Raw genomic sequence first — 23,788 nt, forward strand, 5'->3', positions numbered from 1 at the left:
CATAGCGTACTATGACACAATTTAACGGACTGTTTTATAAAGTCAGCCTCCCCTTACTAACTTGACAGTGGCGACAAAGCCTTAGCAGTTTACAGTTTTGTCCTCATATAAGAGGGTTGGTAAGGGCTCTTGTTTCTTAAACAAACTTCCGTAATAACAAACACGCTGAAGATAAACAAGTTTCTCATCTGACTACAGAGAAAAAAATTTACTAGCAAATGACTATTTTTAAGGATGGAAACGTGGAACTGAAATAAGCGAGAATATTGAAATGGAGTCCTGAAATGAAAATGCAGTTTTGCTATGAGACATTCAATGATTCCTGGAGGGTACTACAGCTATTGAAAGAAGACTTTGACCAACAGCATATAAGCTTTGCTTTCCAAAATTGTCTTGCGCGTCCTGAATATCACTGGTTGTGGTAAAAATTATATACAACTCTCCTCCACCTGGCACTGCTACAAGACAGTAGTGAATGTGGCATCATGTGTCAGGGTTCTACCATTTTGCCATCTTACAGAAGAATTACTCTGGTAGAAAAAGATCCATGTAAAGGACTGTGTCCTGACTTTTTTGTTTGTTTTATTTTACATGGAAGCTGGACTACCACAAGGGCAGTAAAATACTAATTTCCAAAAAACAGACCAGTTATTGGCAATGGAGCATCTTGCCAACACCATCTACAGATACCTGGTTAAAGTTATAATGAGAGAGATTGGGAAATTGGGTAAAATACATTATTTTCCCCCTTTGGAAATTTTTTTTTTTCTCTTTACATGGGATGAGTTAATCACAATATCGCTGCACATGTGCCTGACTTGTAAATAGCCAGGATCTCAGATGGAATTAATGTCAGGAGAGGCACAGCAGCACTGTACCTCCATAAGCAGTTTCATGAAGTACTTGAAGAGTAATTGCCCCAGCCCTCCTCTTATCCAGCTGCTCATTTCTACTCTGCCAGACCTACACTCATGCGCTATCACCTGTGTTGCTATTGACAGTCAGTGAGCTGAACTGGGAAATCATCCAGACCGAAATGAGCTTTAAAAAACAATTAGAGTTAATTTTAACCCGAGTCAGCTCCCCAGCCCAGTTAATTGTGTTATGGTGCAGAATTGTGTTTGGATGGGGCGAGTCAAGTCTGAAGGGCACACATCTTACCTTTCTTGGCAGCACTCCAGACTTATATCAGATTGAAGGAACTAACCACTGGCATAAAAAGTTGCCCCAATCAATAAAATACAACCATGTAACATCTCAGCAGTTAATGCAGCATTAAACTGAATGAAAAAATATGAGAATTCATACAACTTGAGCTCAGACTCTAAAACAAGTAACAGGTGAACTTATACTAATTACAGGCATGTCTAAAATGCTTCAAATTGGTCCTCATGTAATACATTCAAAATAAAAATGCTGTTTATGAAAAAATTTGAGAACTTCCAGAATGCTTCACTAAATCTCCTTTGTCCGTTCACTAGAATTACCGTGAAGATACACTAATGCTAACACTACGCTAGGATTTTATACATAAAGTCTAAAGACTCAAGGGTGTTCTTTTGTCCCCCATGCCTACCCACACGCATCTTTCAGGTGTTTTTGCAATCAAAATCAGCCATTTCCAAGTGATGCATTTTTAAACCGATTAGCTGTTGCAGTTTGAAACTCATCCCCCATTATTAAATACGGATCAAAGACAAGACACAATCTGTCAAATAGGGATTCACTATAAAGGAGGCCAAATGCTGAAAAGGCAAAAACTAAGTTACTCATTTTCCTAGAAACCTTTTTAATAAACACAGCCATCCCACCCAGCTTACTTGACTCTGGCCTTTCAAATCACCTCTGAGTTCATTTTCTTCTGAACCACAGAGAACTATAAAGTTTATGCTCTCCAAGATTAAAAAAACACACCATTGCTCTGGCAGGGCTTTCAGTAGGAAACTCAGACATAAAGGTAGCGTTTTTCCTTCTTTTGACTTTTTCTTAAAACCTTATTGTTAGAACTCAAGTTGTTCTTGAATTCTCAGATGAACGTTCTAGAAAGCAGATGTCTTGAGTGGAACTGTTTGTTCTAGTGTCGTAACTTAAGAAAATATTACCATTACTGTCAGTCTCCAACCTCCTAAAAAAATTCAGGAGCAGTCATAATTTTCTCATGCTCATAGAACAATTAATCTTAAAATCAATGTATTTGCTGGAACTCGAAGTGAACAGAAAAGAAAAACAAGACAGTTTTTTTTTTTTTTTTATTTTTTTTGAGATTATTTAGGATGTGTTTTAAGGAAAACTATTGTAGTAAGTCTTATCTAAGGAGAAAAAAAAAAAGATTACTAAAAATGTCAGGAGCAAAAGGAACACCTTGTGACTTCATCCAGATGAAAATCGACAGACACCTGTCATTTGTAGACGTGGTGCCTATACAAGCTTACTATAAAACTCTGATGTTTGTTTTACTAGATCATAACAAGAAGTGACAGTACAGGAAATTCATGGCACCAGAGGAACTTGTTAAGAACTGAGCTGTTAAGAACTACTCAATGATAGCCACGAAATGCTACCTACTTATCCCTATGTTGTGTTTACCTTGCTGTGATACAAAAAGCATTACGGCATCGGATTCAACCCACCCAAAACACAGACGTTTTTCTAACATTAACCAACTTTCTCGCTCCATCTAGCAGTAAAAATTGCACCCCCTGCTGCAAACATCAAAAGTGGATGTACTAAAACAGCAGAAGTAAGCTTTCCAAAAGTCATTTCAGGAGTTTTATTGTATGATAACATGCTTGTGCACAACTTCAGTGACACCTTTTCTTAGGCGTGTGCGTGCATACACACGCATTTAACATCCCTCTCGCTACTCACCTGTTGCAGTCCCACTGTCGCTCTGCAGCAGTGCTCCTGTCACTGGTTGTGCGTTGTTTGGGTTTGCTCCTGGTGCTGTTGGGGGGGGAGGCCCTGCTCCACCCCCAAGGAGCATGCAGGATGGCGGAGGGGGCTGCCCACGTTTCAGTAACACTTTGTGGTCCTGCTGGCAACGGAATCGCGGCGGCACCTCCCGAGGCATGTAGCGGGCGGCGCTTGGCGGTTGTCCGTTCGGCACTGCCACCCTTTTGGCATTGTTGCCACCATTGACTGGTGGCGATGGAGAGTTGCCAATTGGGCTGGCAGCCACTGGTTGGCTTAAACTTGGTTTCGTCACTTCGGGCACTGAAAAAACAGGAAGAATGAAAATCAGAAATTTTTCCACTTAGACCTGTCTTAGCTACAAGAACTCGCTGCAACTCTTTCCATTTATAAGGTCATTCTTCTCTGAAATACTACACAACTTCAACCTTATAAAAGACCTACTTAATTGAACCCCAGGACGAAACTCTGCCCTCAGCAAGCATTTCACTCCAAGCCTCAAGTTTCTTGAAAAAAGTAACGCTGGCAAAGGATATCACCCTGGGCAAAAAGTTTTAAGACACAGTCAAACACAGCCTTTTTACCTTCTCCTCTGTTCCCCACCTTCCACTGCTTTTAGGATTCTTATGCATCACCCTAATGCGAGACCTAAAAATAGATCCTAAGTCTCACTTGTTTACTAGGCTATGTGGCCATTGCCAAAACAGAGAGCAAAAAATCCTCCTCTTCAATTCAGAATTAAGAAATCTGAGCTCCCTATACAGCTCTGACTGTTAGCCAAAAGGCAGTCCCTACCTACAGCATTCGTATGGGGCTGGCCTGCAGTTTACCAACTGGTCACCACGTGGCCCCCTAAGTAAGGGGGAGCTGCTGCTGAGAGCTATTATGCGTTGGGGGGAGCACAAAAAGACACACAAATCCTTGCAGAACTAATGGCTTCACAAAATTTGTTTAAGAGACTCTAGAAATCAAGGGCTTGTGATCCCTTATTCACACGCTCCATGTGCTTTCTGAAAAAGAGCAAAAGAAATTCAGGCATTATCCTATCCAGGCACCTAGAAGTTGGAATAACTCACTAAGAGAGCAGACCCCAAAGCAAGGAAAATTTAATCCATCTGCTCTAGTCTCTGTTGAAGGCTAACACAAGGAAGTCATGTCCAACAGCCCCTCCCCGCCAAAGTGCACATAATCAGTAGAACTTTTCCTCTTACAAAGGGGGGAGCAAAGCAAGGGGATCTATCTCTCTGACAGGTGAATGCATTATCCCACGTTTTATTTTGATGAGGGTTTTCTGACTTCTCCATGTAAGCTCCATTGTCCATAAGCCAGAAAAAGGTATTGCCAGCTATAAAATCGTTACAATCCCAGTTCTCCTCCATCATTTCTTTTTAATGGCGATTTCTTCATGTGGTTTTTAGAAAACTGACACACACATCACAATTAAATGTATTTTTAGATCAGCTAAATAAATTACACATCCAAGATGTTCACTCATCAGTTCTGCCTCATCTTCTGGACTTTTAGGTGCTTAAACTTCAATCTCTCTTCACTAAGTTTCCAGAAACAAGTCATTTTCACTCATTTTGGTATGTCACCATAGGCAGTACTTTCCCTGTCTTTGAGTCCATTTGTATGGTTAGTTTCAGTTTTCACTTGCTCATCTAAAACCTTTGTAAAATTGAAAGTTAGACTAAATATTTCAGCTCATTTATTTTATCTACAACCATCATTTCCACTTCTAGTATTCTGACGCTGACAAATGGATAGTTTTAGATTCTCCATATTAATCCTCTCAGCTTTTATTTCTTCTGAGTACTCACTTTGAGTACTTCATCTCGAATCATAACTCCTTTTTCTAACAGCTTTAATCAAAACTGAATCTTGGCTCAAGTCAATAAAAACACTCGTTAGGATTGAAGAACGGCTCTTACCTTTGGTTTTTTGATCTGTGACCTGCAAAGTAAGAGCAACAATGTAAATAGAGTTTTAAGAACCTCAAAACAAACATTAAGCAGGCTGCAGTAAACCCTGAATTTATTAGCCCAAGATCAAAATTTGTTCAAAGAAAATAATCAGCTCACGAACTGCAAGTCTCAAAAGTATTCCCAAACTTATACACAAGTTTTCAAGAACACTACAGTTCCTGTAATATCGTTGCCTGATGCAGAATTCTCTGGCAGAAACCGTAATTACTTTGCTCTTGATGATTTTTAGTACATGCCCCTCATCCCAAACACGAACTTCTGAAGCACAAATAAACAAGTGCTATGCCACTACAGTTCTTCCAGATTTCAGAGATGAAGTATTACAGCTGAAGTGTAATAAAAGCTGCCCTTGATGAGAACATCCCTACAGCAGACTGTTGGGGCTGGCAACAGAAGTCCCACGGGGTTTCCACATGTGAGAGTACCAATCTGGCTCTGTCGTCTTCCCCTTTCGCTCTACCCATTACATCTCTTCCAAGGAGAAGTAGTCCTAAAAATTACTGGTCTCACTGCCACAAGGACGGGATGTACCAGCGCTACCTATAAAGAAACAGGCTTCAAAATCTCTCGAGTGATTACTGAAGTGAGCCATCAGGCTGGCCAACGAACTCCGTGTGTGGTTTTGCTGTACTTCTACATTCTTTCAGCGTAGCAGGTTTCAAGCCACAGCAGGAACAAACATATCACTGGTATATTCGCTGGAATCATGGGCATTGTAGCATGTTTTGAACCTGTCGATCATGAGCTCCACTACACAATAAAGAAAACCCCTAAAGATCATCATGTGTCAGGCTCTATGACACCTATTCTGAAAAAGAAATTGCTGACCTAGTCCATAATTCTGGAAAGCACACAGGGACAGTATAGAATAATGAAAGCACAAGTAAAAAGCAGTTTATTGTTTAAGCCAACCAAGCCAGAACTCTTTTGTATGGTAAAGAATAAAAAGACAAAACTGCCCTGAATTGCTGTGGCATCACTTACTTTGCAAAGATGAACGCTGCGATATGCAAAGTGGAATATTCACTGTAATAAAAAAAAGTCTCAAGCATCGTAGCTTCACAGATTTAGGTAATCCAACTCTCCTAAGAGACCAAAAATGCATCTGTGCAACGCCAGACGTCAGTTTTCACTTCACTTTTGAAACATCCCGTGTGTGTAAAATTATATCTACTTCTGTAACAGTTAAAATTCGGTTAAGCACTTCAGTGACTCTGATGATTTACTACTAAAAAAATTCATGAAACCGATCTTGTAAAGCTGCTAGGTTTACTACAGTTAGCAGTAAACATGTTCAGTAAATAACTTGCCTGCTTGGAAGAACACCATTTTAACAAATGTTTAAAGAATTCTGAATTATAACCACAGTTTGTGTTTTGGGAAAAAATCACTTTTGCCTGTGCTGAATCTGTACTTGTTAAAAGGATCTGGTTTTGTGATTTTTTTCGGGTCTAGAATAGAAAAGCTGAGAAAAAGTGACAGCATGTCTCAGACTTAGAGCCGTCATCTCTCTGTGGGAAACCTGTAAGCACTGGCAGGGCAGGGCCAATCTCAGCCTTCTGACAAGCTACCAAACAGCCCCTGGGACACAAACCACAGGAATTCAGTCTATGAATTTGCTTGCATAATCTTGGGTGATTTTTTTTTTCACTGTTTTATTTTGTAAGCTGCAGAAGATCCAGAGAGAAACCGTTGTTTCATGTTATACAAACCTTGAAAAAACAGCTACCCCCTAAATCACTGCTGCTTATTTGGTGACCACCACCACACAGTTCCTGAGAACAGACACGCACGTTTGTGTTCTGCCCATATTCTGTCTTTAAGGAGTACTTCAAGCAGCACTCTTTAACGTTTGTTCTCTAGGAGATTAATTTATTTACAGTGTTTACCTTTCCTAAGATTTTGGCAAAAATATCATAACATTCAGTTATACCAAATAACTTGGTAGGTGAGGGACCACACAGGAAAATTGGCAGATCTTTGTATTCAAAGCGCTGATTCCTCAGCAAACACAGTGGTTATCAACGTGATCTGCACCACCTTTCCAAGTTTTTGTTGTGTTACTGAATATCAGCATCTAATCCTCAAATCACCAGCCTCCAGTTACAAGCCTCTGCACCTCCTGGTTCCTACACATCCTCTGCTGAAAATACAACATCTATTTTGGTTTTGAATGTGTAAGCAGCAATACTGAAGCAAAAAAAGACCAGGCACTGAAGAAAGCTTATTCTGTAGCTACCGATCTTCTGCAGCATTACTGGGGATGTATCAACACGGCCTTGGGATAAAGGCAACAGAAATAACACTGGGTTTACCCGCACCTGTTTTAAAGCCATGCATTCAAATAGGTGAAGAATCTGATTTTAAGAAAGCTCCCGGATAAACCAAAAATTAACTGGCACGGCACAATCAGTGGTGGCTGTTCACAACACAAAGCTACAGCATCTAATGCAACATGAGTAACACCCAACCTGTGGTGGGATCTGTTGTACTAAAGTAACTGAAAAACTGGGACTAGTGAAAGTCAAACATTTTGCTTTCAATTTCACATTACTGTTGAGGTTGGAAGGCACAGTCTCTCGAGCTCTCAGAGTTCATGGTGGTTCTCCTCCCTCATCGCCCTCAAAGCAATTTAACAAAACCAGACTGCTCAGTGCCGTGTCCGACTTGTTTCTGAGCATCTCCAAAGAGAGAGGCACCACAACTTCCCTGGGAAACCTGTTCCAGCGATTGACCATTCACGCACGCTCACAAAGAAGTCTTTCTATGATTAAGTGGAATTTCTTGCATTTCAGTTTGTGCTCACCCACTGCCTTGAGCCCTGTCACTGGGCACTGAGAAGAGCCTGGATGCATCTTATTTAAACCCTCTCACCCACCAGGCATTTATAGACCCCCTGAGCCTCTTCTTCTCCAGGCTGAGCAGTCCCAGCTCTCAGACCCCCTCCATCTGTACTCCAGTCCCTTCATCACCCTTCAGGGGCCCCTTTTGCTGGACCCACTCCAGGATCCTACATCTGTCTTGTACTGGGATGCCCAGAACCAGACAGGGAGGATTTTACCAGTAAAAAGCATGGATAAAGCTGCAAGAGACTCAAGTTCACACTTCAGGTTAACTCCCAGAACAATTTACTACATTTTCAGCAGAACAGAGCACTTCTAAATAAACCAAGTGTTCAAACTCATTTGCTGAGCACATTTTTCAGCGACTCAATTCTCTACTGCTCAGACTCAAACTGATGCACTTAACATAAGGGTTACTAGCCATGGAAAATAGAAAACCTAAATGATACTTAGCAAAAATAAAGGCAACTTCAGTAGGGAACATTTCGTATAACCTTCGTAAAGGACTTGCAGTGTTCCCATACCCAAACACCTTGAAACAGCAGGAGCTGCAGAGATCAAGAGAGCTCATATTCAGGAACATGAATTTAATACTTCATTTCACAAAACTAATTACTCTTTCTTCACCTGAACACTCAGAAGAAGAAATATCAAAGTTTACTAAAACTGAAGTTCAAGAAAAATAATGTAAAAAATCTTTAATGACATATCACTATACTTTAGATGAAGAGTTTTTAAGCTCAAATACAAACAATCTAACATCTTACCAACCCCAGTACGATTTATGTTCCTGCTGGAAAGAAGAATTCAAATATCAAAACCTACCTTCTGAGCAGATTCCTTCTTTTTCTTATCCTCTTTCTTCCTTTTCTTGTCTTCCATTAACTGTTCTTCCCTTTCTTGCTCCTTCTCTCTGCCAAAACATGAGAAAAAAAACAGTAAGAGCACTGCCAAGTTCTGCAAGAGCCTCATGTAGTATCTCTCTCTTCCCCCCAAGAAAAGAAGTCAGGTTACTAGGTTCCTTTGATCATCATATTTCATTTGCATTGAGGGTTTCGGCCTAAGTGAGACCAGAAAAGCACCTTCTAGTTCATTTCGACCACAATCACACCACTTGCTGCATAAAGGAAATTTATTTGGATCAGGCCTCTTCTGGTAGTGCCCTCTGCAAGTTAATCACATGCCTGATATCAGTAAAGATCTCGAAGACAGTTGGGTCAAAGTATACTTTTAATTGGGTTGTGATATTATTTAATGAACAGTCTCATGAATCTTTTCATATGGTAAAAAAGGGAAGTTGTAATTTAAAATAAGATGGTTTGGTCTGATATGACATTTATCTTCACAAGGGGAAGAGATTATTCTATTGCCTGTAGCTATGCCACTTTTATAAGAGACTAGAAGTGTCATATCAAATCAAAACCATCATTTATTATACAAATAGCTAATTTAATTTCTAGCCTATTGTATCCACCCACAGATTCTTGTGACGAACCTTGTAATATAAACTACTTCCCAGGGAATCTATTCTTTCCACTAGAACAACCTTTCTAAAAAATAAAGGAAAAAAAATCAGCACAGCTGCTGTTGTTGTCAAGCTATCGCCTTGTTGCTACGTTTTGTATCAAACATAAGAGTGCCAGTAAATGGTTAATTTGCTGCACAGACGTTACTGGCTGCCCTGTTTCTATGGCAAAACACATTTCAGTTAATCAGATCTCTTCACCTGCTAAAAAAGTAAATTTCAGATTAAGTTTTCACCTCGCTTGGAATAAATTCGTTTTTTTCAGGGAAAGATTAATACGATTAATGTAAAAAGATGATCTGACAGATGAGGTGGAGGACCAGAGAAAAGCAATGTGTACTTTACAAATGGGGAACAACAAGCGTAACCCATGATCTTTTATGACACAATCTTAATTTACATCAATGAAGATGGACCTGTGAAGTTTCAAGTGATCAACTTTAAATGCGCAGAAGAATCTGTACCCTACTGGGGGGCTAGTGGGGAAGAGGGAAGAGAAATTTCTATTTACTGTGGTGGCTATAACTGTTTTATAAACAAAATTGGAGCTTATGCTTGCACTAAGCTGTTAAAATTATGCACAAATCAAAGCTCTTTGTGACTACAACTTTGAAAGATTAGGGCCAAGCTGGCTTTGCTGTTGTTTCATTCAAAAATTTCCTTCCATTGCAAGTTACAGTATCTTAAGCAACATTTATGCTTGCATTTTCACCACATACTGCCAAGTTAGCGTGCAAAGAAACATTTAACATAACTAAGCACTTCAATTTAGACAAAAAATCCTTTTGAAATGTTATGGTTCCTGCTTGAGGACTTTGCAGAGCTCTCTTTGAGAAAAAAGGTTCTGTGAACAATCATAAAATGGATGGTTTCCTTAAGTCAGATTCTCCTTGGTGGATGGGGAATAGAAGGGGCACGGATGAGCCCTGAGCAGTACCAACCTCAGGCTGTCACCCTACCCAATCCATCCACAATGGCAGATCCCGTCCTGATTTAACAGAACTGGGGACACGCTGCATGTGTTCTGCACCAGACTGAACGGTGTTTCACGCACTCTGCCTAGTATTGCTTAAGCCAGGTCAGGTCTTGTTCTTCTGTTCTCTGTGAAATGTCAAAGCACACTTCCCAGCCCTACACTCTGGCAAGGAAAAACCCCACAGGTTTTTCAGTTTCACTAACAAGCACATGATGCAAAGCATCGGGGAGGTGAGCATACTTCATACGAGCGTGGCATTGAGACACAGTTTCCCAATTTTCTTTGAGCCACAGAGTTTAATTAATTTGAAAAAGCTCTCCAGTGATACCCTTATCTCTCAAAGTTACTATAACCTCAAATTATGTCTGTTTTTTTTTTTTTTTTTTTTTTTTTTTTTTTTTTTTTTTTTTTTTTTTTCAGTCAAGAAGTGCGCACCTTTAGGGCTGGAGTGCCAGTTAAAACTTTACGATTTCTAAAAAGCTTTCTTACAGCAGGCAAAGGTTTAAGAGCTGTCTTAAAAGAGCTGCTGAAAAAGGGTAGGATCAAAAAACAAAATGAGTTCCAGTAACTGCCTGGCACACAGACAATCTTCACTTTAAAGCACCTACTTATTTTTCGAGCAGAACAGGGAATGGAAAAGAACGAGGAAAAGGTAATATTTGCCCTCAAAGCTGAAGTTATTTCTTAAAATGACACATAGCACTAGTAAGAAAAGGAACCGAGGATAGAGGATCGTTGCCTGGAAGAAAACACCTGGTGATCGTCACCTGCTTTTGAGACAACAAGCTCAGAACAGGGAGGTGGCTGCTGCTGCAGCCCCCTTGCTTGGCAATGTACATGAACAAGGACTTGGGGTATGAGGGCTGCAGAGAAGCTTTATGACTACCTGCACTCCTCCTGCTGTTTAAGCAGAGATATATATCCATTATTGCACTGGGTACATCGTCAACTACAATATAGTAATAGTCGACACTTGGTCATTTATGCTGGAAGTCAAGAATTCGTTGCACACAGCCAAGTTCTGTTGAGCCGGCAGATCTCTCTCAACTCCCGGGGTGTATGTTCATGACTATTAAGTTATTGACAAAACATAAACAAAAGCTCACAAACAAGTACAAAGGATGGAGTTGTGCTCTCCAAATGCCAGAGAAGGATTGACAATATGGACAAGTCAACGATGTAACCTGCATGCTGAAAGTTATTAGCGGGGAAATAGCTCGTTGTCATTTTGGCTATCACACTTGACTTCTTCCCACTTTTGCTCTTTGATGCAGTTCACTATTATTTGCACTTTTATAACTATATAGTTTCCCTCTTGAGTCATACGTAAGATCAGTCTTTCTTGCCTTGTTTTAAGGACCCCTTCTTAAAAATAACATTTTTTTGGCAATGGGTTAAACACAAACTTGTGAGACCAAAATTGTCTGGAGGGGGGGAAAAAAGCACATTGCAATGCTAAGCATTACAATAAATTTACCAAAAAACTTTCAAGTACCTCATCCATTTACTGAAAAGACCACGTTGCTCATTAACCTTCCACCATCAGCTAAAAGGCAATTCTTTCTGGCCCGGTCAGAGAAACTGGGATCAATCATCAACCTTCCAGCAACCAGCTGCTTGTATTGACAATATCAACCTGGGGAGAAAATCCACCAACTCTACACGAGTGACTTTAGAGTAATCCAATGGGGTGTGGTTCCGCTTTTTGTTACCAGCGCATAGTAGTGGGAACAAGGACACACCAAAACCCTGAAGAGGAAATTTGCTACTGAGCGATCAGCAGCCAGCTTTCTACTCCAGTCTTGTCCAAGGCAGCGTGTGTCGGTCCTAGTAAAGCACAATTAAGCAGTCGTTTTATTTCCCTCAAAATCTTAGAATCAACGTTGTTGATAATGTTTAAGAAGTGTATTACAGACTTCATTTCTGACTATTTCAAATGAGGCGTATTAGCACTTCAAATGATAAGCACCTCTAAGTTTTAATCCAACATTTTGTTTGAAAAACAACACGCAGCAGAGCACCTATAATGCAGTACACTCAATGCATTAGTGCTCTTTGGCCAAGACGAGAATATTTTATTTCAGAGAAAATGAGTTTTTTTTTTTAGCTAGTTAACATTAGAAGTAACAGAAAACAGTTGTAAAGTCCAAGTTCTTATAAAAACATACCCACTTCAGGAAGAAAAAAAAAAGAGGCATTCAGAAAGCGTAGCCTCCCACAGAATTTATCATTTTTGGAGATTAATTTCCTGCAAAATCCCAGTATTCATTTTTCCAGAAAACTACTTCTAAAAGGATCCTTATCCCTGAAATGCACGGGCTTGAGGCATGGCGAAGAACCGAAGCTGTTCTTTAAGTCCCTGCTATCGCAAAGTGAAGCGCGAGACGAGGTGACGCACCGCGCTGCGCGCTATCTGCCGGCAGCACGCTTTGATAGGCGGAGATAACACGCCACGCGGAGCATTAGTCTACAAAAAAAAAAAAACCCCTATGAAGTCACCCTCCAACTAAAACCGCACAAAAATGGAAGTAACATGGAAGAAATAAATTCCTTGAAACTCAGGAGCGGCACCCGAGTGTAGTCAGCTTGCAGTTCCTTCCACCGGGCTGCAGCGGAGAAGTGTTGCCCCGTGGGCCAAGATGCAGGCTACATACCAAAACCCCAAGCAATCTTCCCTCCTCCTGCCCCTACCCTTCACTTTCAGGATCATTAACCCTAACACAACACAGGAGTGGCATCAAACTTGTATGAAGTGCACCCTGTTCTCTGCATTGCAATAAGCATTGGATGATTCTGAAGTCTTCCTCCAAATTGGGAGCCAACTTCTCTGTGTTCTTTCAGAAGAGGGGATTATGGAACTACACTTGTAGGATCAACAGTGCTTTACCAGAACAAGCTTTTATCTGTACAGGGACAAGGTCACGTCAACAATTTAAATTTTGTCTGAAAACTTGAGCCATAAAGAGCCACATGGGCCAGCCTCGCTTTGAGGCAATATTTGTTTTATTAACTTGAACTGGCTCTTTATTACAGTCAGGCCTCTTGTGGTCCAAAATATCAGACCAGAAATATATTTATAAGCATTTTAGAAATAGAATGAAAGACTCAAAGTTGAGGAACCAAAACCAGGAATTAAATCTACTGGAAGGTGCCCAGCGCCGGTCCGGATTTGAAGCAAGCTCAAGGCAAAAGCTCCTCTCAAGCTATACAGACAGGAACCCTCTTAGAGAAAAGTAAGCTGCATTCACAGAGCGGTTTCTTCTCTGGAAGTCAGCTGATTGTATTGCAAACAATTTCAAGTCTCAAAAAGTGACTTGCCCCACTCATCACCTTCCCCCTTTTCTTGTAAATTAATTATTTTAGCGCATTATCAGATTAATATCAGAAAGGAGCATGCATATGCAGTAGGGAATGTTCTCCATTCAAAGCAGCACGGTAAGTTGGTTGCAATTAAGTGAAAGCACAGCCTCACTGTATATCACCTCTCCACAGAGCACCCTGTAAAACCCTGTACCTTGTATCAGCAGAAGGATCAGTCAAAGTGCCTGCATTTCCTTCTGAACCTGACTCCCAAGTTGTACAAGTAGAGATGTTTCTTCTGAACCGTACTGCATTTAGCCTTTATTTCACACCCTGCAAATGTAACCCTACTGTTGTCATTTGCGTGTGTGCAATTCTAAGCATAACAGGGGCTTTCGTGGTATGTTCCTATACCACAATTTATATAGCCATACATTAAAAAGCTTACTCTGATTGTAACAAGGGCCATAAGCTATGAAGAAAGCATACCACAAGTCCCAAATGAGTACACACAATTTCAGTTCTCCGTTTAAGGCTCAAGCCTGTCTTGCAGCAGCAAGTAACACTGGCTATCAACTGCTTAAGCTGGATGAAAGCTTTTAGATCATATCAAACTCAATTGCAGAGACTAAAAAATAAACAAAATAAAATGCACTGTACTGGGGTATGAAAAACTTTACAGTTTTAATTCTCCTTTCAGTTGACGTCATGCTTTAAGCTAAGGGTCCATCACTCCACCAGTGTGAGAAGAGCACAGTGTGCCCAAACACAGCGGTGTGCTCCAGCACGTTCAGACAGAGCACGAAGCAGAAGGAAGGTGTTGACAGCACGGGCTAAGTCCCAGAGCTCCTGGGACAGAGTCCTGACCGAGTTCCTAACAGTAAAACTGCTTCTGCTAGACCAGGCCATGTAAAGAGTTATGATCTTGCTGATCGAAAGGTTCAAAATGGGACTAATTCCATTTTATAAAACATGCTCAAATGCACGGCATGAGCCACCTTCCTCGCTAAGCAGCATAAATCAGGCAGACGTAAGCCATGCACAAGTTGGCTGAGCAGGACGCAGCTCTTTAGGAACTCGGTCTTCAGGCTGAACAGAAGGAATGGAATGCAAAACTATTCTAGGACTAATGAATTCTGATGTGGATAAGGGGAAAAAAAAACACTGATCCCTCAAAATAGCACCCCTGAGTATAAAAACTTCCCAGACTGTAAAAAAAATAAACCCAGAGCATAAAAATTTCAAGGAAAAGAAGGAAAATCAGTTGTTTGCCTGAAATGAGACTGAAATTTGTAGCATCACTAAACAACTGCAATACTGTAGAGATCAACTGCGTAGTTCAGAACTGAGCAGTTTGCAATGGGGTAACTAAGCTCTGCTCTTTGAATTCAAAATAAAATCAAAGTATCAGGACCCAGCTATTTAGCATGACATTAAATTTTTCATATTTGTAACAATATATATAAACACATACCTGCATGTAGTATAACATGTAAGACAAAATATAACAAAAGCCACCCCCCAAAAGGATACGCTGAGGATTTGATACACACACGCAATAGACGCTTCACCGTATATTAACTGAAAAAAAACTTTTAAATAAAACATCTCTAAAACGCTCTGCAAAGCAGCGCCTTGCAAAGGCGGGGGTTGTTTGCCCCTCAAGAAGCTGGAGTAAGCTGCTTGCTTCCCCTCTCTGGCTGGAGTCCCAAACCGCGTCACTGCAAGAAGTTTGCTTACTTTAAATAGCGTATCTGGAACAACCGATAGGCCGTTATCTCTGCAAAACATCAGCAATGTGAAGTTGCTGGAGAAAATAACCAAATTTCCAACATCGGCGTGCCGACTTCACTTGAAGCAAGTACTTCTAAAGCAGGACTCCCCGCGGAATGCTATTAGACTTGCTAATAGAGTAAGATTAATTACTTCTGGAGTATTACACGTATAGGCATAATGATTTACAGTAACAGAAAAGCAACAGCTCTGACCATGAAGGGCTGTTTGCTTTAAAGAACCGGACAGCATAAGCCCTATGTAACAACTCCAAAGGCTCCTAAATGCGGAGGTGTGTTCTCAACACGTTCAGCAACTGTTTTTTGGGGGGTTCCATTTCAGTTTTCATAGTCTCCTGTTAACAAGAAAACCTTACATTGTGTAAAATGAGAACTGAAATCTTTTTTAAATATTCCGTATTTCTTGCTTGTGCTCTTTATAACATTACACGTTGCAGCTGTATCAACAACGTACACGAAGAAAATCTACTTTCAGGCAAGATCTGAAAGTTTACAAATGTTAGCTACTGTTGATAAAAACTCGGGTTTTAAGCACGCGGAGAGCTGCAGCCCAAGTCCTAGAATGTAAGAACCGAGCAAGTTTTCTCCCTTCAAATGCTTCAAAGCTCTTACGGATCAGTAATCATTATTTCATAACATGCACACACACGCGCACCAAAACCACAGAGAAAGTGTTTAGAGAGTTGTGAAATGTGATAAAAAAAAAAATGCCTCAAAAAGGCAAAGCATGCAGTTAGAAACCCACCTATTATTACGAGCCCAATAATTTGTTATCGGATCGAAACACTCGTTCAGCAAGACACGGCTCTTATTCAGGACTTCAAGGATCAAAATGTGTAGAAAGCTCCATTATCTATCTACAACTGTTTACCAAGAAAGGCATCTTTGTGGTTTTATAACCCACAAAAATACATAGAGAAATGAATGCTGAACAACTGATATAGAACACTTAATGAGTAACAGCCACCACAATAAAACCTCAATGAAGAACCTGTGACTGCTCTCAGGAGGAGCTGAGCCCTCCTTCCATGTGCGTGACTCTTTTTTTTTCACTGCACCACGCAAAGCGAGCGTTTCACCTATCCCACTGTGCGTCCCAAAATACATCAAGAGTCCTACTTCCCCGCACAACATGGGGCTTGACATAAATGCAGGCGATCCGGGCAGCGCGCCAGATGTCAGTAAAAGGGCTGCTTATTAGTCTGCAAGTGCAGTGTACGCGAGTGTTTGCCAGTATTGCTTTGCATGAGAAGATTAAGAGCTGTAAACTTGAACCAGTTTTATAATCTCAAATGGCTCGCATGTCAGGAAAGAAAAAAAAAAAAAGCTTTCATTTGAAAAGTGACAGATGGAAAATTACACCGAAGTTTTTCCCTAAACAGCGCTTCCCAGGTTTAGTTTTTATTCTTTAAGGCAGTTCCCCTCTAAGAGCCAAGCAGCCCTTCCTGTATTCGCACGGTACCCCTGCGGGTCTCACGGGGGTAATTCAGGCTGAAGGGCCCCGCGAGTTACCTGGGCTAACCGCACACGCCGCCGAGCCATCACCATGAGTTTGCTCAGGACCAAGCCATGCGCCGAGCAGCTCCAAGGACAGACGCTGCCGTCACCGTGGAGGGCCCGCTCCGGGTTTGGCCTCCACCCATCGCATCGCGCTTCCCTCCCCCAGTATCTAGCCCGAATTCCCTTTCTGCCGCTTGTGTTTGTTGCCTCTTATCAGTGCGCACCACCTCCAGGAACAGTTTGGCTCCCTGCACCCTCTCATTAGGCGGCTGACGACAGCAGGAACGCTACCTCCTTAGCTGGGTAAGGCCGAACAAGTCCAGTTCCCTCAGCCTTTCCTTATGCAAGACGTACCCCAGCCTACTAGCCGTCTTGGTGGCCCCTTAACATGCCAGCATCTTGCCTGTATGGTTACAAACTGCGACGAAGGGAAGCTGAGGAGCATTACTGCCACCTGAATAATGCATTTTTACATGTATGGATGAGAAGCGTTATCAAAAGCTGTTTACTGCTCATCTTCTGACAGCCGCTGGAAAACAACCGCTAACTCCTGACAATGGTGTAAACTCAGCTGTAACAAAAGCAGCTCTGTGCTTTCTTAGATTACAAACTTCGGTCTTAAATGTCAGGAACAGAACTACTCTTCAACACACACAAAAAAAGCCCTAAGAAACTGAACTATTTACTGTTTGTGGTAACTATAACACAGCACTCACAACGATTATGGCATTTGTTTTAACATCAGAACATAACATTTCAGAGAGAAAGCGTAATACTTTTTAATTAAATCAAACATTTTCTGCTACAGCGTCATTTGTGATTACAGCACCGGCCAGGTGGGCTCTAAGAATCCGGAGCACAGAACTTGTTCCTCCCCAGGGGCAGGGCTTCACATCTTTACTCGCTGAACTTCACGAGGTCCCTGTCCGCCCATTTCTCCAGCCTGTCCAAGTCCCTCTGGATGGCAGCTTGGCCCTTCGATGAGTAAGCCGCTCCCCCCAGTTTTGTGTCATCTGCAAATTCACTGAGAGCGCACCCCACCCCATCATCCAGATCTTTAACGAAGAGATTGATCAGGACTGGACCCAGTATCCCTGGGGTACTCCCCTCATTACTGGCTTCCAACTCAGCTCTCCACCACTGCCCATCACTCTGTAGGGCCAGCCACTCAGCCAGTTTTCAGTCCACCTCATTTCTCATCCAGTCCGTATTTGAAGGCTTCTCTATGACCTTATCACAGGCAACAGTGTCAAAGGCCTTTGTGTCCAGGACAACATCACTGCTCCTCCCTTCGTCCATCAGGCTGCTGATTTCACTACAGAAGCTTGCAAGGTTGATGAAGCATTACTTCCTTTGGTGAATCCATGCCGACATGCATGGCCTCCTGATCATTTTCTTCTCCTCCATGTGCCTGGAAATGGTTTCCAGGATGAACTGTTCCATCAGCTTCCTGGGGACTGAGATGAGGTTGACCTGTCTACAGTTCCCCAGGTCTTCCTCTTGCAGTCAGAAGTGATGTTTGCTTTCCTCCAGTCCCCAGGTACTTCTCCCACTTATTATGGTCAAGCAGAGATTATTGAGTGGCCTCACAATCACATCTGCCAAAACTCATGGGTGCATCCCACCAGGGCCAGAGTAGTTTGCTCAGCAGATCCTTGCTCTCCAGAAGTCCAGGTTTGTGAGCTTGCTGCGTGCCCTCCTTGCTGCCCTCATGATCTTGAACTCCACCATTCCATGGTCACTGCAGCCAAGGCTGCCTTTAACCTCCTCTGTCGCTGGGAGAAGGCAGTTTAATCATCAATGCATTCCACGAACCTCCTGACATGCTTACACCTTCCTGTGTCATCCCTCCAACAGACACCAGGATGGCTGAACTTCCCTAGCAGGACCAGGGCTTGTGTACACGTGGCTGCTCCTACCTGTCTGTGACGGACCTCACCTGCTTGGTCTTCCTGATCAGGAGGCCTGTAACAGACCCCCGCTATAATGCCACCTGCCCTTGCCTTCTCTTTAATCCTAACCCATAAACTCTCCGTTGGCTCACCCACCCCCAGGCAGAGCTCCGTGCACTCCAGCTGCTCATGGACATAGAGGGCAACAGCCCCTCCTCGCGTTCCAGCCTGTTGTTCCTAAGAGCCCGCATCCTACCGCTGCAATACACAGTCATGGGAGCCATCCCACCACACAGGATGTAAAACTTTTATTTCTTGGACTGTACCACACATTTTTATAGTTTCTCAGAAGATGTAAGGCCAGCCTGGTGCAGATCTAAACTGAGATAAAGGACAGAATTTTTTGGAAAGGGGGAAATAAAGAAAACATTAGATACTCCCAGCTTATTGCTAAAAAAAAAAAAAAAAAAAAAAAAAAAAAAAAAAAAAAAAAAAAAAAAAAAAAAAAAAAAAAAAAAAAAAGCTTTTGCTGCAGTTTAAAATACTGGAGATTTTCTTGACTTTTGTTATATGACACTTCAGGAGGGATTAAGAAAGTTAAAGCATAGCTACATGTGAAAAAGTTCCTATTTAGTGATAGTTAGTTTACTGAAAAACAGAAGCAAGCCCTATACAAGCAGCTTATTTTGAGTAGTCCACCTGCCTGAGGATGTTTTTAAGGGTACTCTCATGGTGTCAGAATTATAAAGGTCATTGTTTAAGAGATCTGATTGTTTGCTTTTACTCAGTTTCCAAAGAAACGCTCCAAATTTACTTGCTCCAAAAAAATGAAAATAATTTAATCAAGTTAAGTAACAGCTTGACAAGCACATCACATACCTCCAGTTCTGTGTAATACAATACTATTTTGCATATGCAGTGCTCCAGGGCACTACAGTAATGAAAATAGCATTTATCAAACTGTAAGTCATTATTTTAATTATACTACATCAAAATACTAAAGCAAGAATGTATTTAATTTTATCAGTGGGAAGTTAAGAACAAGGTTTTCTGCACAAGGTTATTATTCTTCTGTTGTAGGTCAAGCTGGAAGAACCAGCAAGTTGAAGTTGTTTGAACTTCTGATATTTAATAAAAAAACACACACAACTTGCTCAGATTTTTTTGGCGAAGGTATTTAAGGTTTATATTTTCTATTCCAATTGTTGCCCAAGGCAATATTTATTTTTAACAGGTAAGAAAACTCATTCATCCTCTTCCTGCAAATACTCAAGTTTACGAAGTTTCAGGGCTGCCATGATCTGTATCGGGAAATCTAAATCAAAGGCAGAAGGGAAAGTAAGTAACATATTTGGCATGCCTGGGTAACGCTGTGTAAGTCTTGTCAAATTACCATCTCTTCAAACCAATCAATCTGTGTCTGCTCAATGTATTCAGCTGGAGTTTGGAAATAAGTTATTGATATTCCCTAATTAGTAAGCACGACCATAAATTAAGACTTATAATTAGGGTTACATGAAGACACCCAAAACAGCCCCCTTCCCCAATTGCCTGACAACCACAAGCCGTTGTTCATCTTGGAGAGCCATGGTATTTGCTACTCCTCTCCATCCTTACACCACCAGAGCAGAGAGCTGAATCGGGACTACAGGTAAGCAAAAAGCCGCCAGAACTGGCTGAACAGCCCGGCTGCGATGCAGCAGGACAAAGACCCAGGTGCATTCATTCTGAATCCACAAGGATGCAAGTGCTGCTTTGTGCACGGGCATTCAGCTATGCCTTAAAGTTCACTTGGAAAGCACTCCAACAGAAGTTTTGAGGCCCTGTGTTTAAAACTGTATTTATGTGTTTTGTGCAATGAGTCAAATACAGATGTAGCATCTCGTATGAAAGAAAAATTAAACTGAAACCCTGTATTTGCATGCATGAAGCTTGGCAAGTAATTTCATCTGATGATACTGTGCCTTATAATTGGACAAATGGTTGGTTAGCTGGCGATATCTTAAACAGCTGTATACTTTTTCAAAAAGTTCAGAGGTATCTTGCAGTTTTACGACAATCTGTAATCATAACCTTCCTCTGTCAGATGGAGGAAAAAAACACCCAAGAGATTGATGTGTTTATTGTTTCGTAATAGCCAAATACTAGATGCCATAAGAGCTAATTATCAATCTTGGCAATCACAGAACTCAAATACAGGCTATATTCAGTCTGAAGTAAGAAGTCATTTACCAGCTCAATGCCATGGATTAGTGAGTTCTTAGAATGCAATAAAGATTATATATGCTTACTCCAGAGTGAACTTTCAGTTGAGCTCAGTGTATACAGACCTCATTCACGTTCAGTTACAGGAAAAATTCAGCCTGGTCTGTAACTAGATGTAACATGCTCCAATTCAAGTTCTCATGCTGGCTCTCAAATCAGCTGTTGAACACACAACCTTCTCACCCCCTGCCACTTTTAATGATGCATTTCCTTACAAAATATCAATTATGTTTAGAGCTCAGGGAAGTTGTACACCACTTTTTTTTTCCCCCCCATTTAGAACTGATGTGGGGGAAGGATGACATTTAATACCACATGCTGCAACAACACAGAGCTTTCCCAGGCTACGTTACAAAACAAGAGGCTGCATGACCTGCTCAAGGTTACAGCATGACTCCATTGCTCACTCCGAATTAAAAACTGGTATCCTCCTGACTCCTCCTGTATTTTCACTAATAAAATAACACCACTACTGAACACTTACACAGTTCCTTTCATCGCAGGATGTCAAAGGTCTTTATAAATATTAATTAAGCATTGCAGCAACACTAAGAAGTATGTAAAACTTAATTCTGCACATGAGTAAACCCAAGCAAAGAATAAATAACCTACATTCAAAGTCATAGGACAGGTCAGCAGTATGGATAATAAACAGCTCTTGCCATTAAGAAACACTCCATTAGAAGCAGGGACACAATTAATACTCCAACTGTGATGTGAACAGTACAGGCCTTGGTAGAAAAGGGGAATTTTGGAAAGTATATTGGTAGTTAGTGTTTTTAAAGAAATTACATGAAAAACTATGTAATTCATGTTTCAGCTCACTACCACTTTCAAAAAAAAAAAAAAAAAAAAGAAAAAAAAAAAAGAAGTACTTAGAAGTACGGCTAAACTCAAGAGCAAACACTGCAGAGACGCGTCCATATGCTCCTGGAACCCGAGAGGGAGCAACTTTTTAGTCTGTAGCCACAGAAGCTGTACGTGAAAATGGGCAGTATCTGCTCTCTGGACAAACACATCTACTACAGATGAAGTCATCAACTCTCCAATTCTGGAACGGCACAGATACATGATCCTTTCATCACAATGCAGCATCCGCAAATTAACATTTTGGTTCTTATGATCAGTCAAAACCATTTTTTTTTAGTGTGTTTAACTGGTTTGCATTAGACTTTTGTTACGTACACAAAGCTGCTGATCCCTACCTTTTATCTAGTACTATTTATAAAGGATTTCCCATGCAAAACGTGTCGTGTTGCAGCATATTCTCATACTTTTAGAAGACACTCCAAAGGTCAGGGAGGACCATATGTACATGAAAGAAAGAGAACTGCATTCTTACAAATAATGGTTGTACCTAATGTCATCAAGATTCGACTTTAGAACATAGCAATGAAGTCAGGTCTTAGCATGCTAGTACAAGGGAGTACAGTAACTATTGTACCATTAAGAAAACTATTTTATAAGGCTAGCATTCAGTATTTGTTGTTTATAGGTTAATTACAGATGATGAAAAACTAAAATCCAGTGTAACAGCTTTGCTAAATTTTAAGCTAGGTGTTTCGCAACAAAAAAGCTTAAATTCATTTGCCGCTTTAAGTGTATAATTAAAGCAGACTGTCCTGTTAGACACAATTTTGGTATGCATTTTAAGATACACGCTTCAGAATATACAAACTAACAAACTTCCTCCCTCCCTTCTTTTGTTTGTACCTGAAGATTTAAAAGCTGATGAAAGCCACCTTGATAAATGAAATTCATCAGCTGTCTCCTTCAACCAGCTTTTTAGAAGCAAATGCACCCAACCATTCGTACCGTGGCATCAAATCTGCAAGAGGTATAGGTGGCACGGAAGTGAGCCATTTTGTTAATACACCGTGCTCTCTTTTCTGCAGCTTGCACCTGCAGTTAAGGCAGGCAAAAATTGGATCTCATTAACGCCTCAGTAAGGATGAGAGGCTGCTCAAGAAACGAGGTAAATCACAAGTGCAGTAAGTGCTCTCCTTGATGCATTGCTACAGACATTCTGAAGGCCAAAACGTGAGAGGCATTGACTAAAATCACACTTATGGTCACAAAATGTAAGTTAAAAAACCAAACAAACATGCTTTTCATTTATCAACTATGAAAACTGACATGCTTTCAATCAGTAAGAAAAAGTGGGCTCTGCATCTTGCTTGTAATCAGTAGATATGCTAGACTTGATATCTACTTGTAAAGCAGCAAGATTTACATGGGGCACCGAAAAACACTGTTCAACTTGTAGGGAACCCTGGAATGCGTGAAGCACGTGGATTTTTACAAAGCCTGGTACGGAAGTGTTTGTTTGCCAGATGCGTGCTTCTCACCCTTCTTACTGCAACCAGCTGGCCACTCTTTTCATTAGTCACTTTCCATTCAAAAATGGCACTGATAAATTATTATTCAAAATATCACAACTCATTATTTCACATCATGACTCATACGACTCATTAAGATGTAAGCTGAAATTATTCATTGGCTCGCAGAACGAAAACTAGACAATTCTAAAGAAACTGTGTGTAGGAAACAGGAAGAGCACACAAACACCAGCGCAGTACAAATGCAAGACATGACTTGTTTTGAAGTACAGGAAACTAATAATCCTTCCACGTGAAGTTACTTAAGCAGCCAAAAAATTCAAAGCTTCTTCAAACTTGTCTTCTCATATAATCATATGACTTTTGAGGACTTAAAGATGCGATCGTTTTAATCTGGCATTGCAAGAAAATGATCGTCTAATATTTCAAAACAGCAAGAGAACCAAATACCCTCACCAAG

The 23,788-nt window shown here is 41.0% G+C and overlaps 1 protein-coding gene across 1 annotated transcript in view; it reads right to left on the reverse strand.

The window, feature by feature from the left end:
- The window catches only part of TNRC6B (trinucleotide repeat containing adaptor 6B), a 52,902-nt gene extending 34,245 nt beyond the window's left edge, over positions 1–18,657 (reverse strand). Inside the window, exons 1-5 of the mRNA XM_032207816.1 lie at positions 18,648–18,657; positions 17,734–17,887; positions 8,564–8,651; positions 4,842–4,863; positions 2,869–3,213 (exon numbers count right to left, since the gene is read on the reverse strand). Of these exons, the coding sequence (XP_032063707.1) occupies positions 2,869–3,213; positions 4,842–4,863; positions 8,564–8,651; positions 17,734–17,887; positions 18,648–18,657 (619 nt within the window). The remainder of the gene's footprint in view (positions 1–2,868; positions 3,214–4,841; positions 4,864–8,563; positions 8,652–17,733; positions 17,888–18,647) is intronic.
- Between the last annotated feature and the right edge of the window lie 5,131 nt (positions 18,658–23,788).

This window comes from Aythya fuligula, chromosome 1 (genome assembly GCF_009819795.1).
Source record: "Aythya fuligula isolate bAytFul2 chromosome 1, bAytFul2.pri, whole genome shotgun sequence".
Classification (NCBI taxonomy): Eukaryota; Metazoa; Chordata; class Aves; order Anseriformes; family Anatidae; genus Aythya; species Aythya fuligula.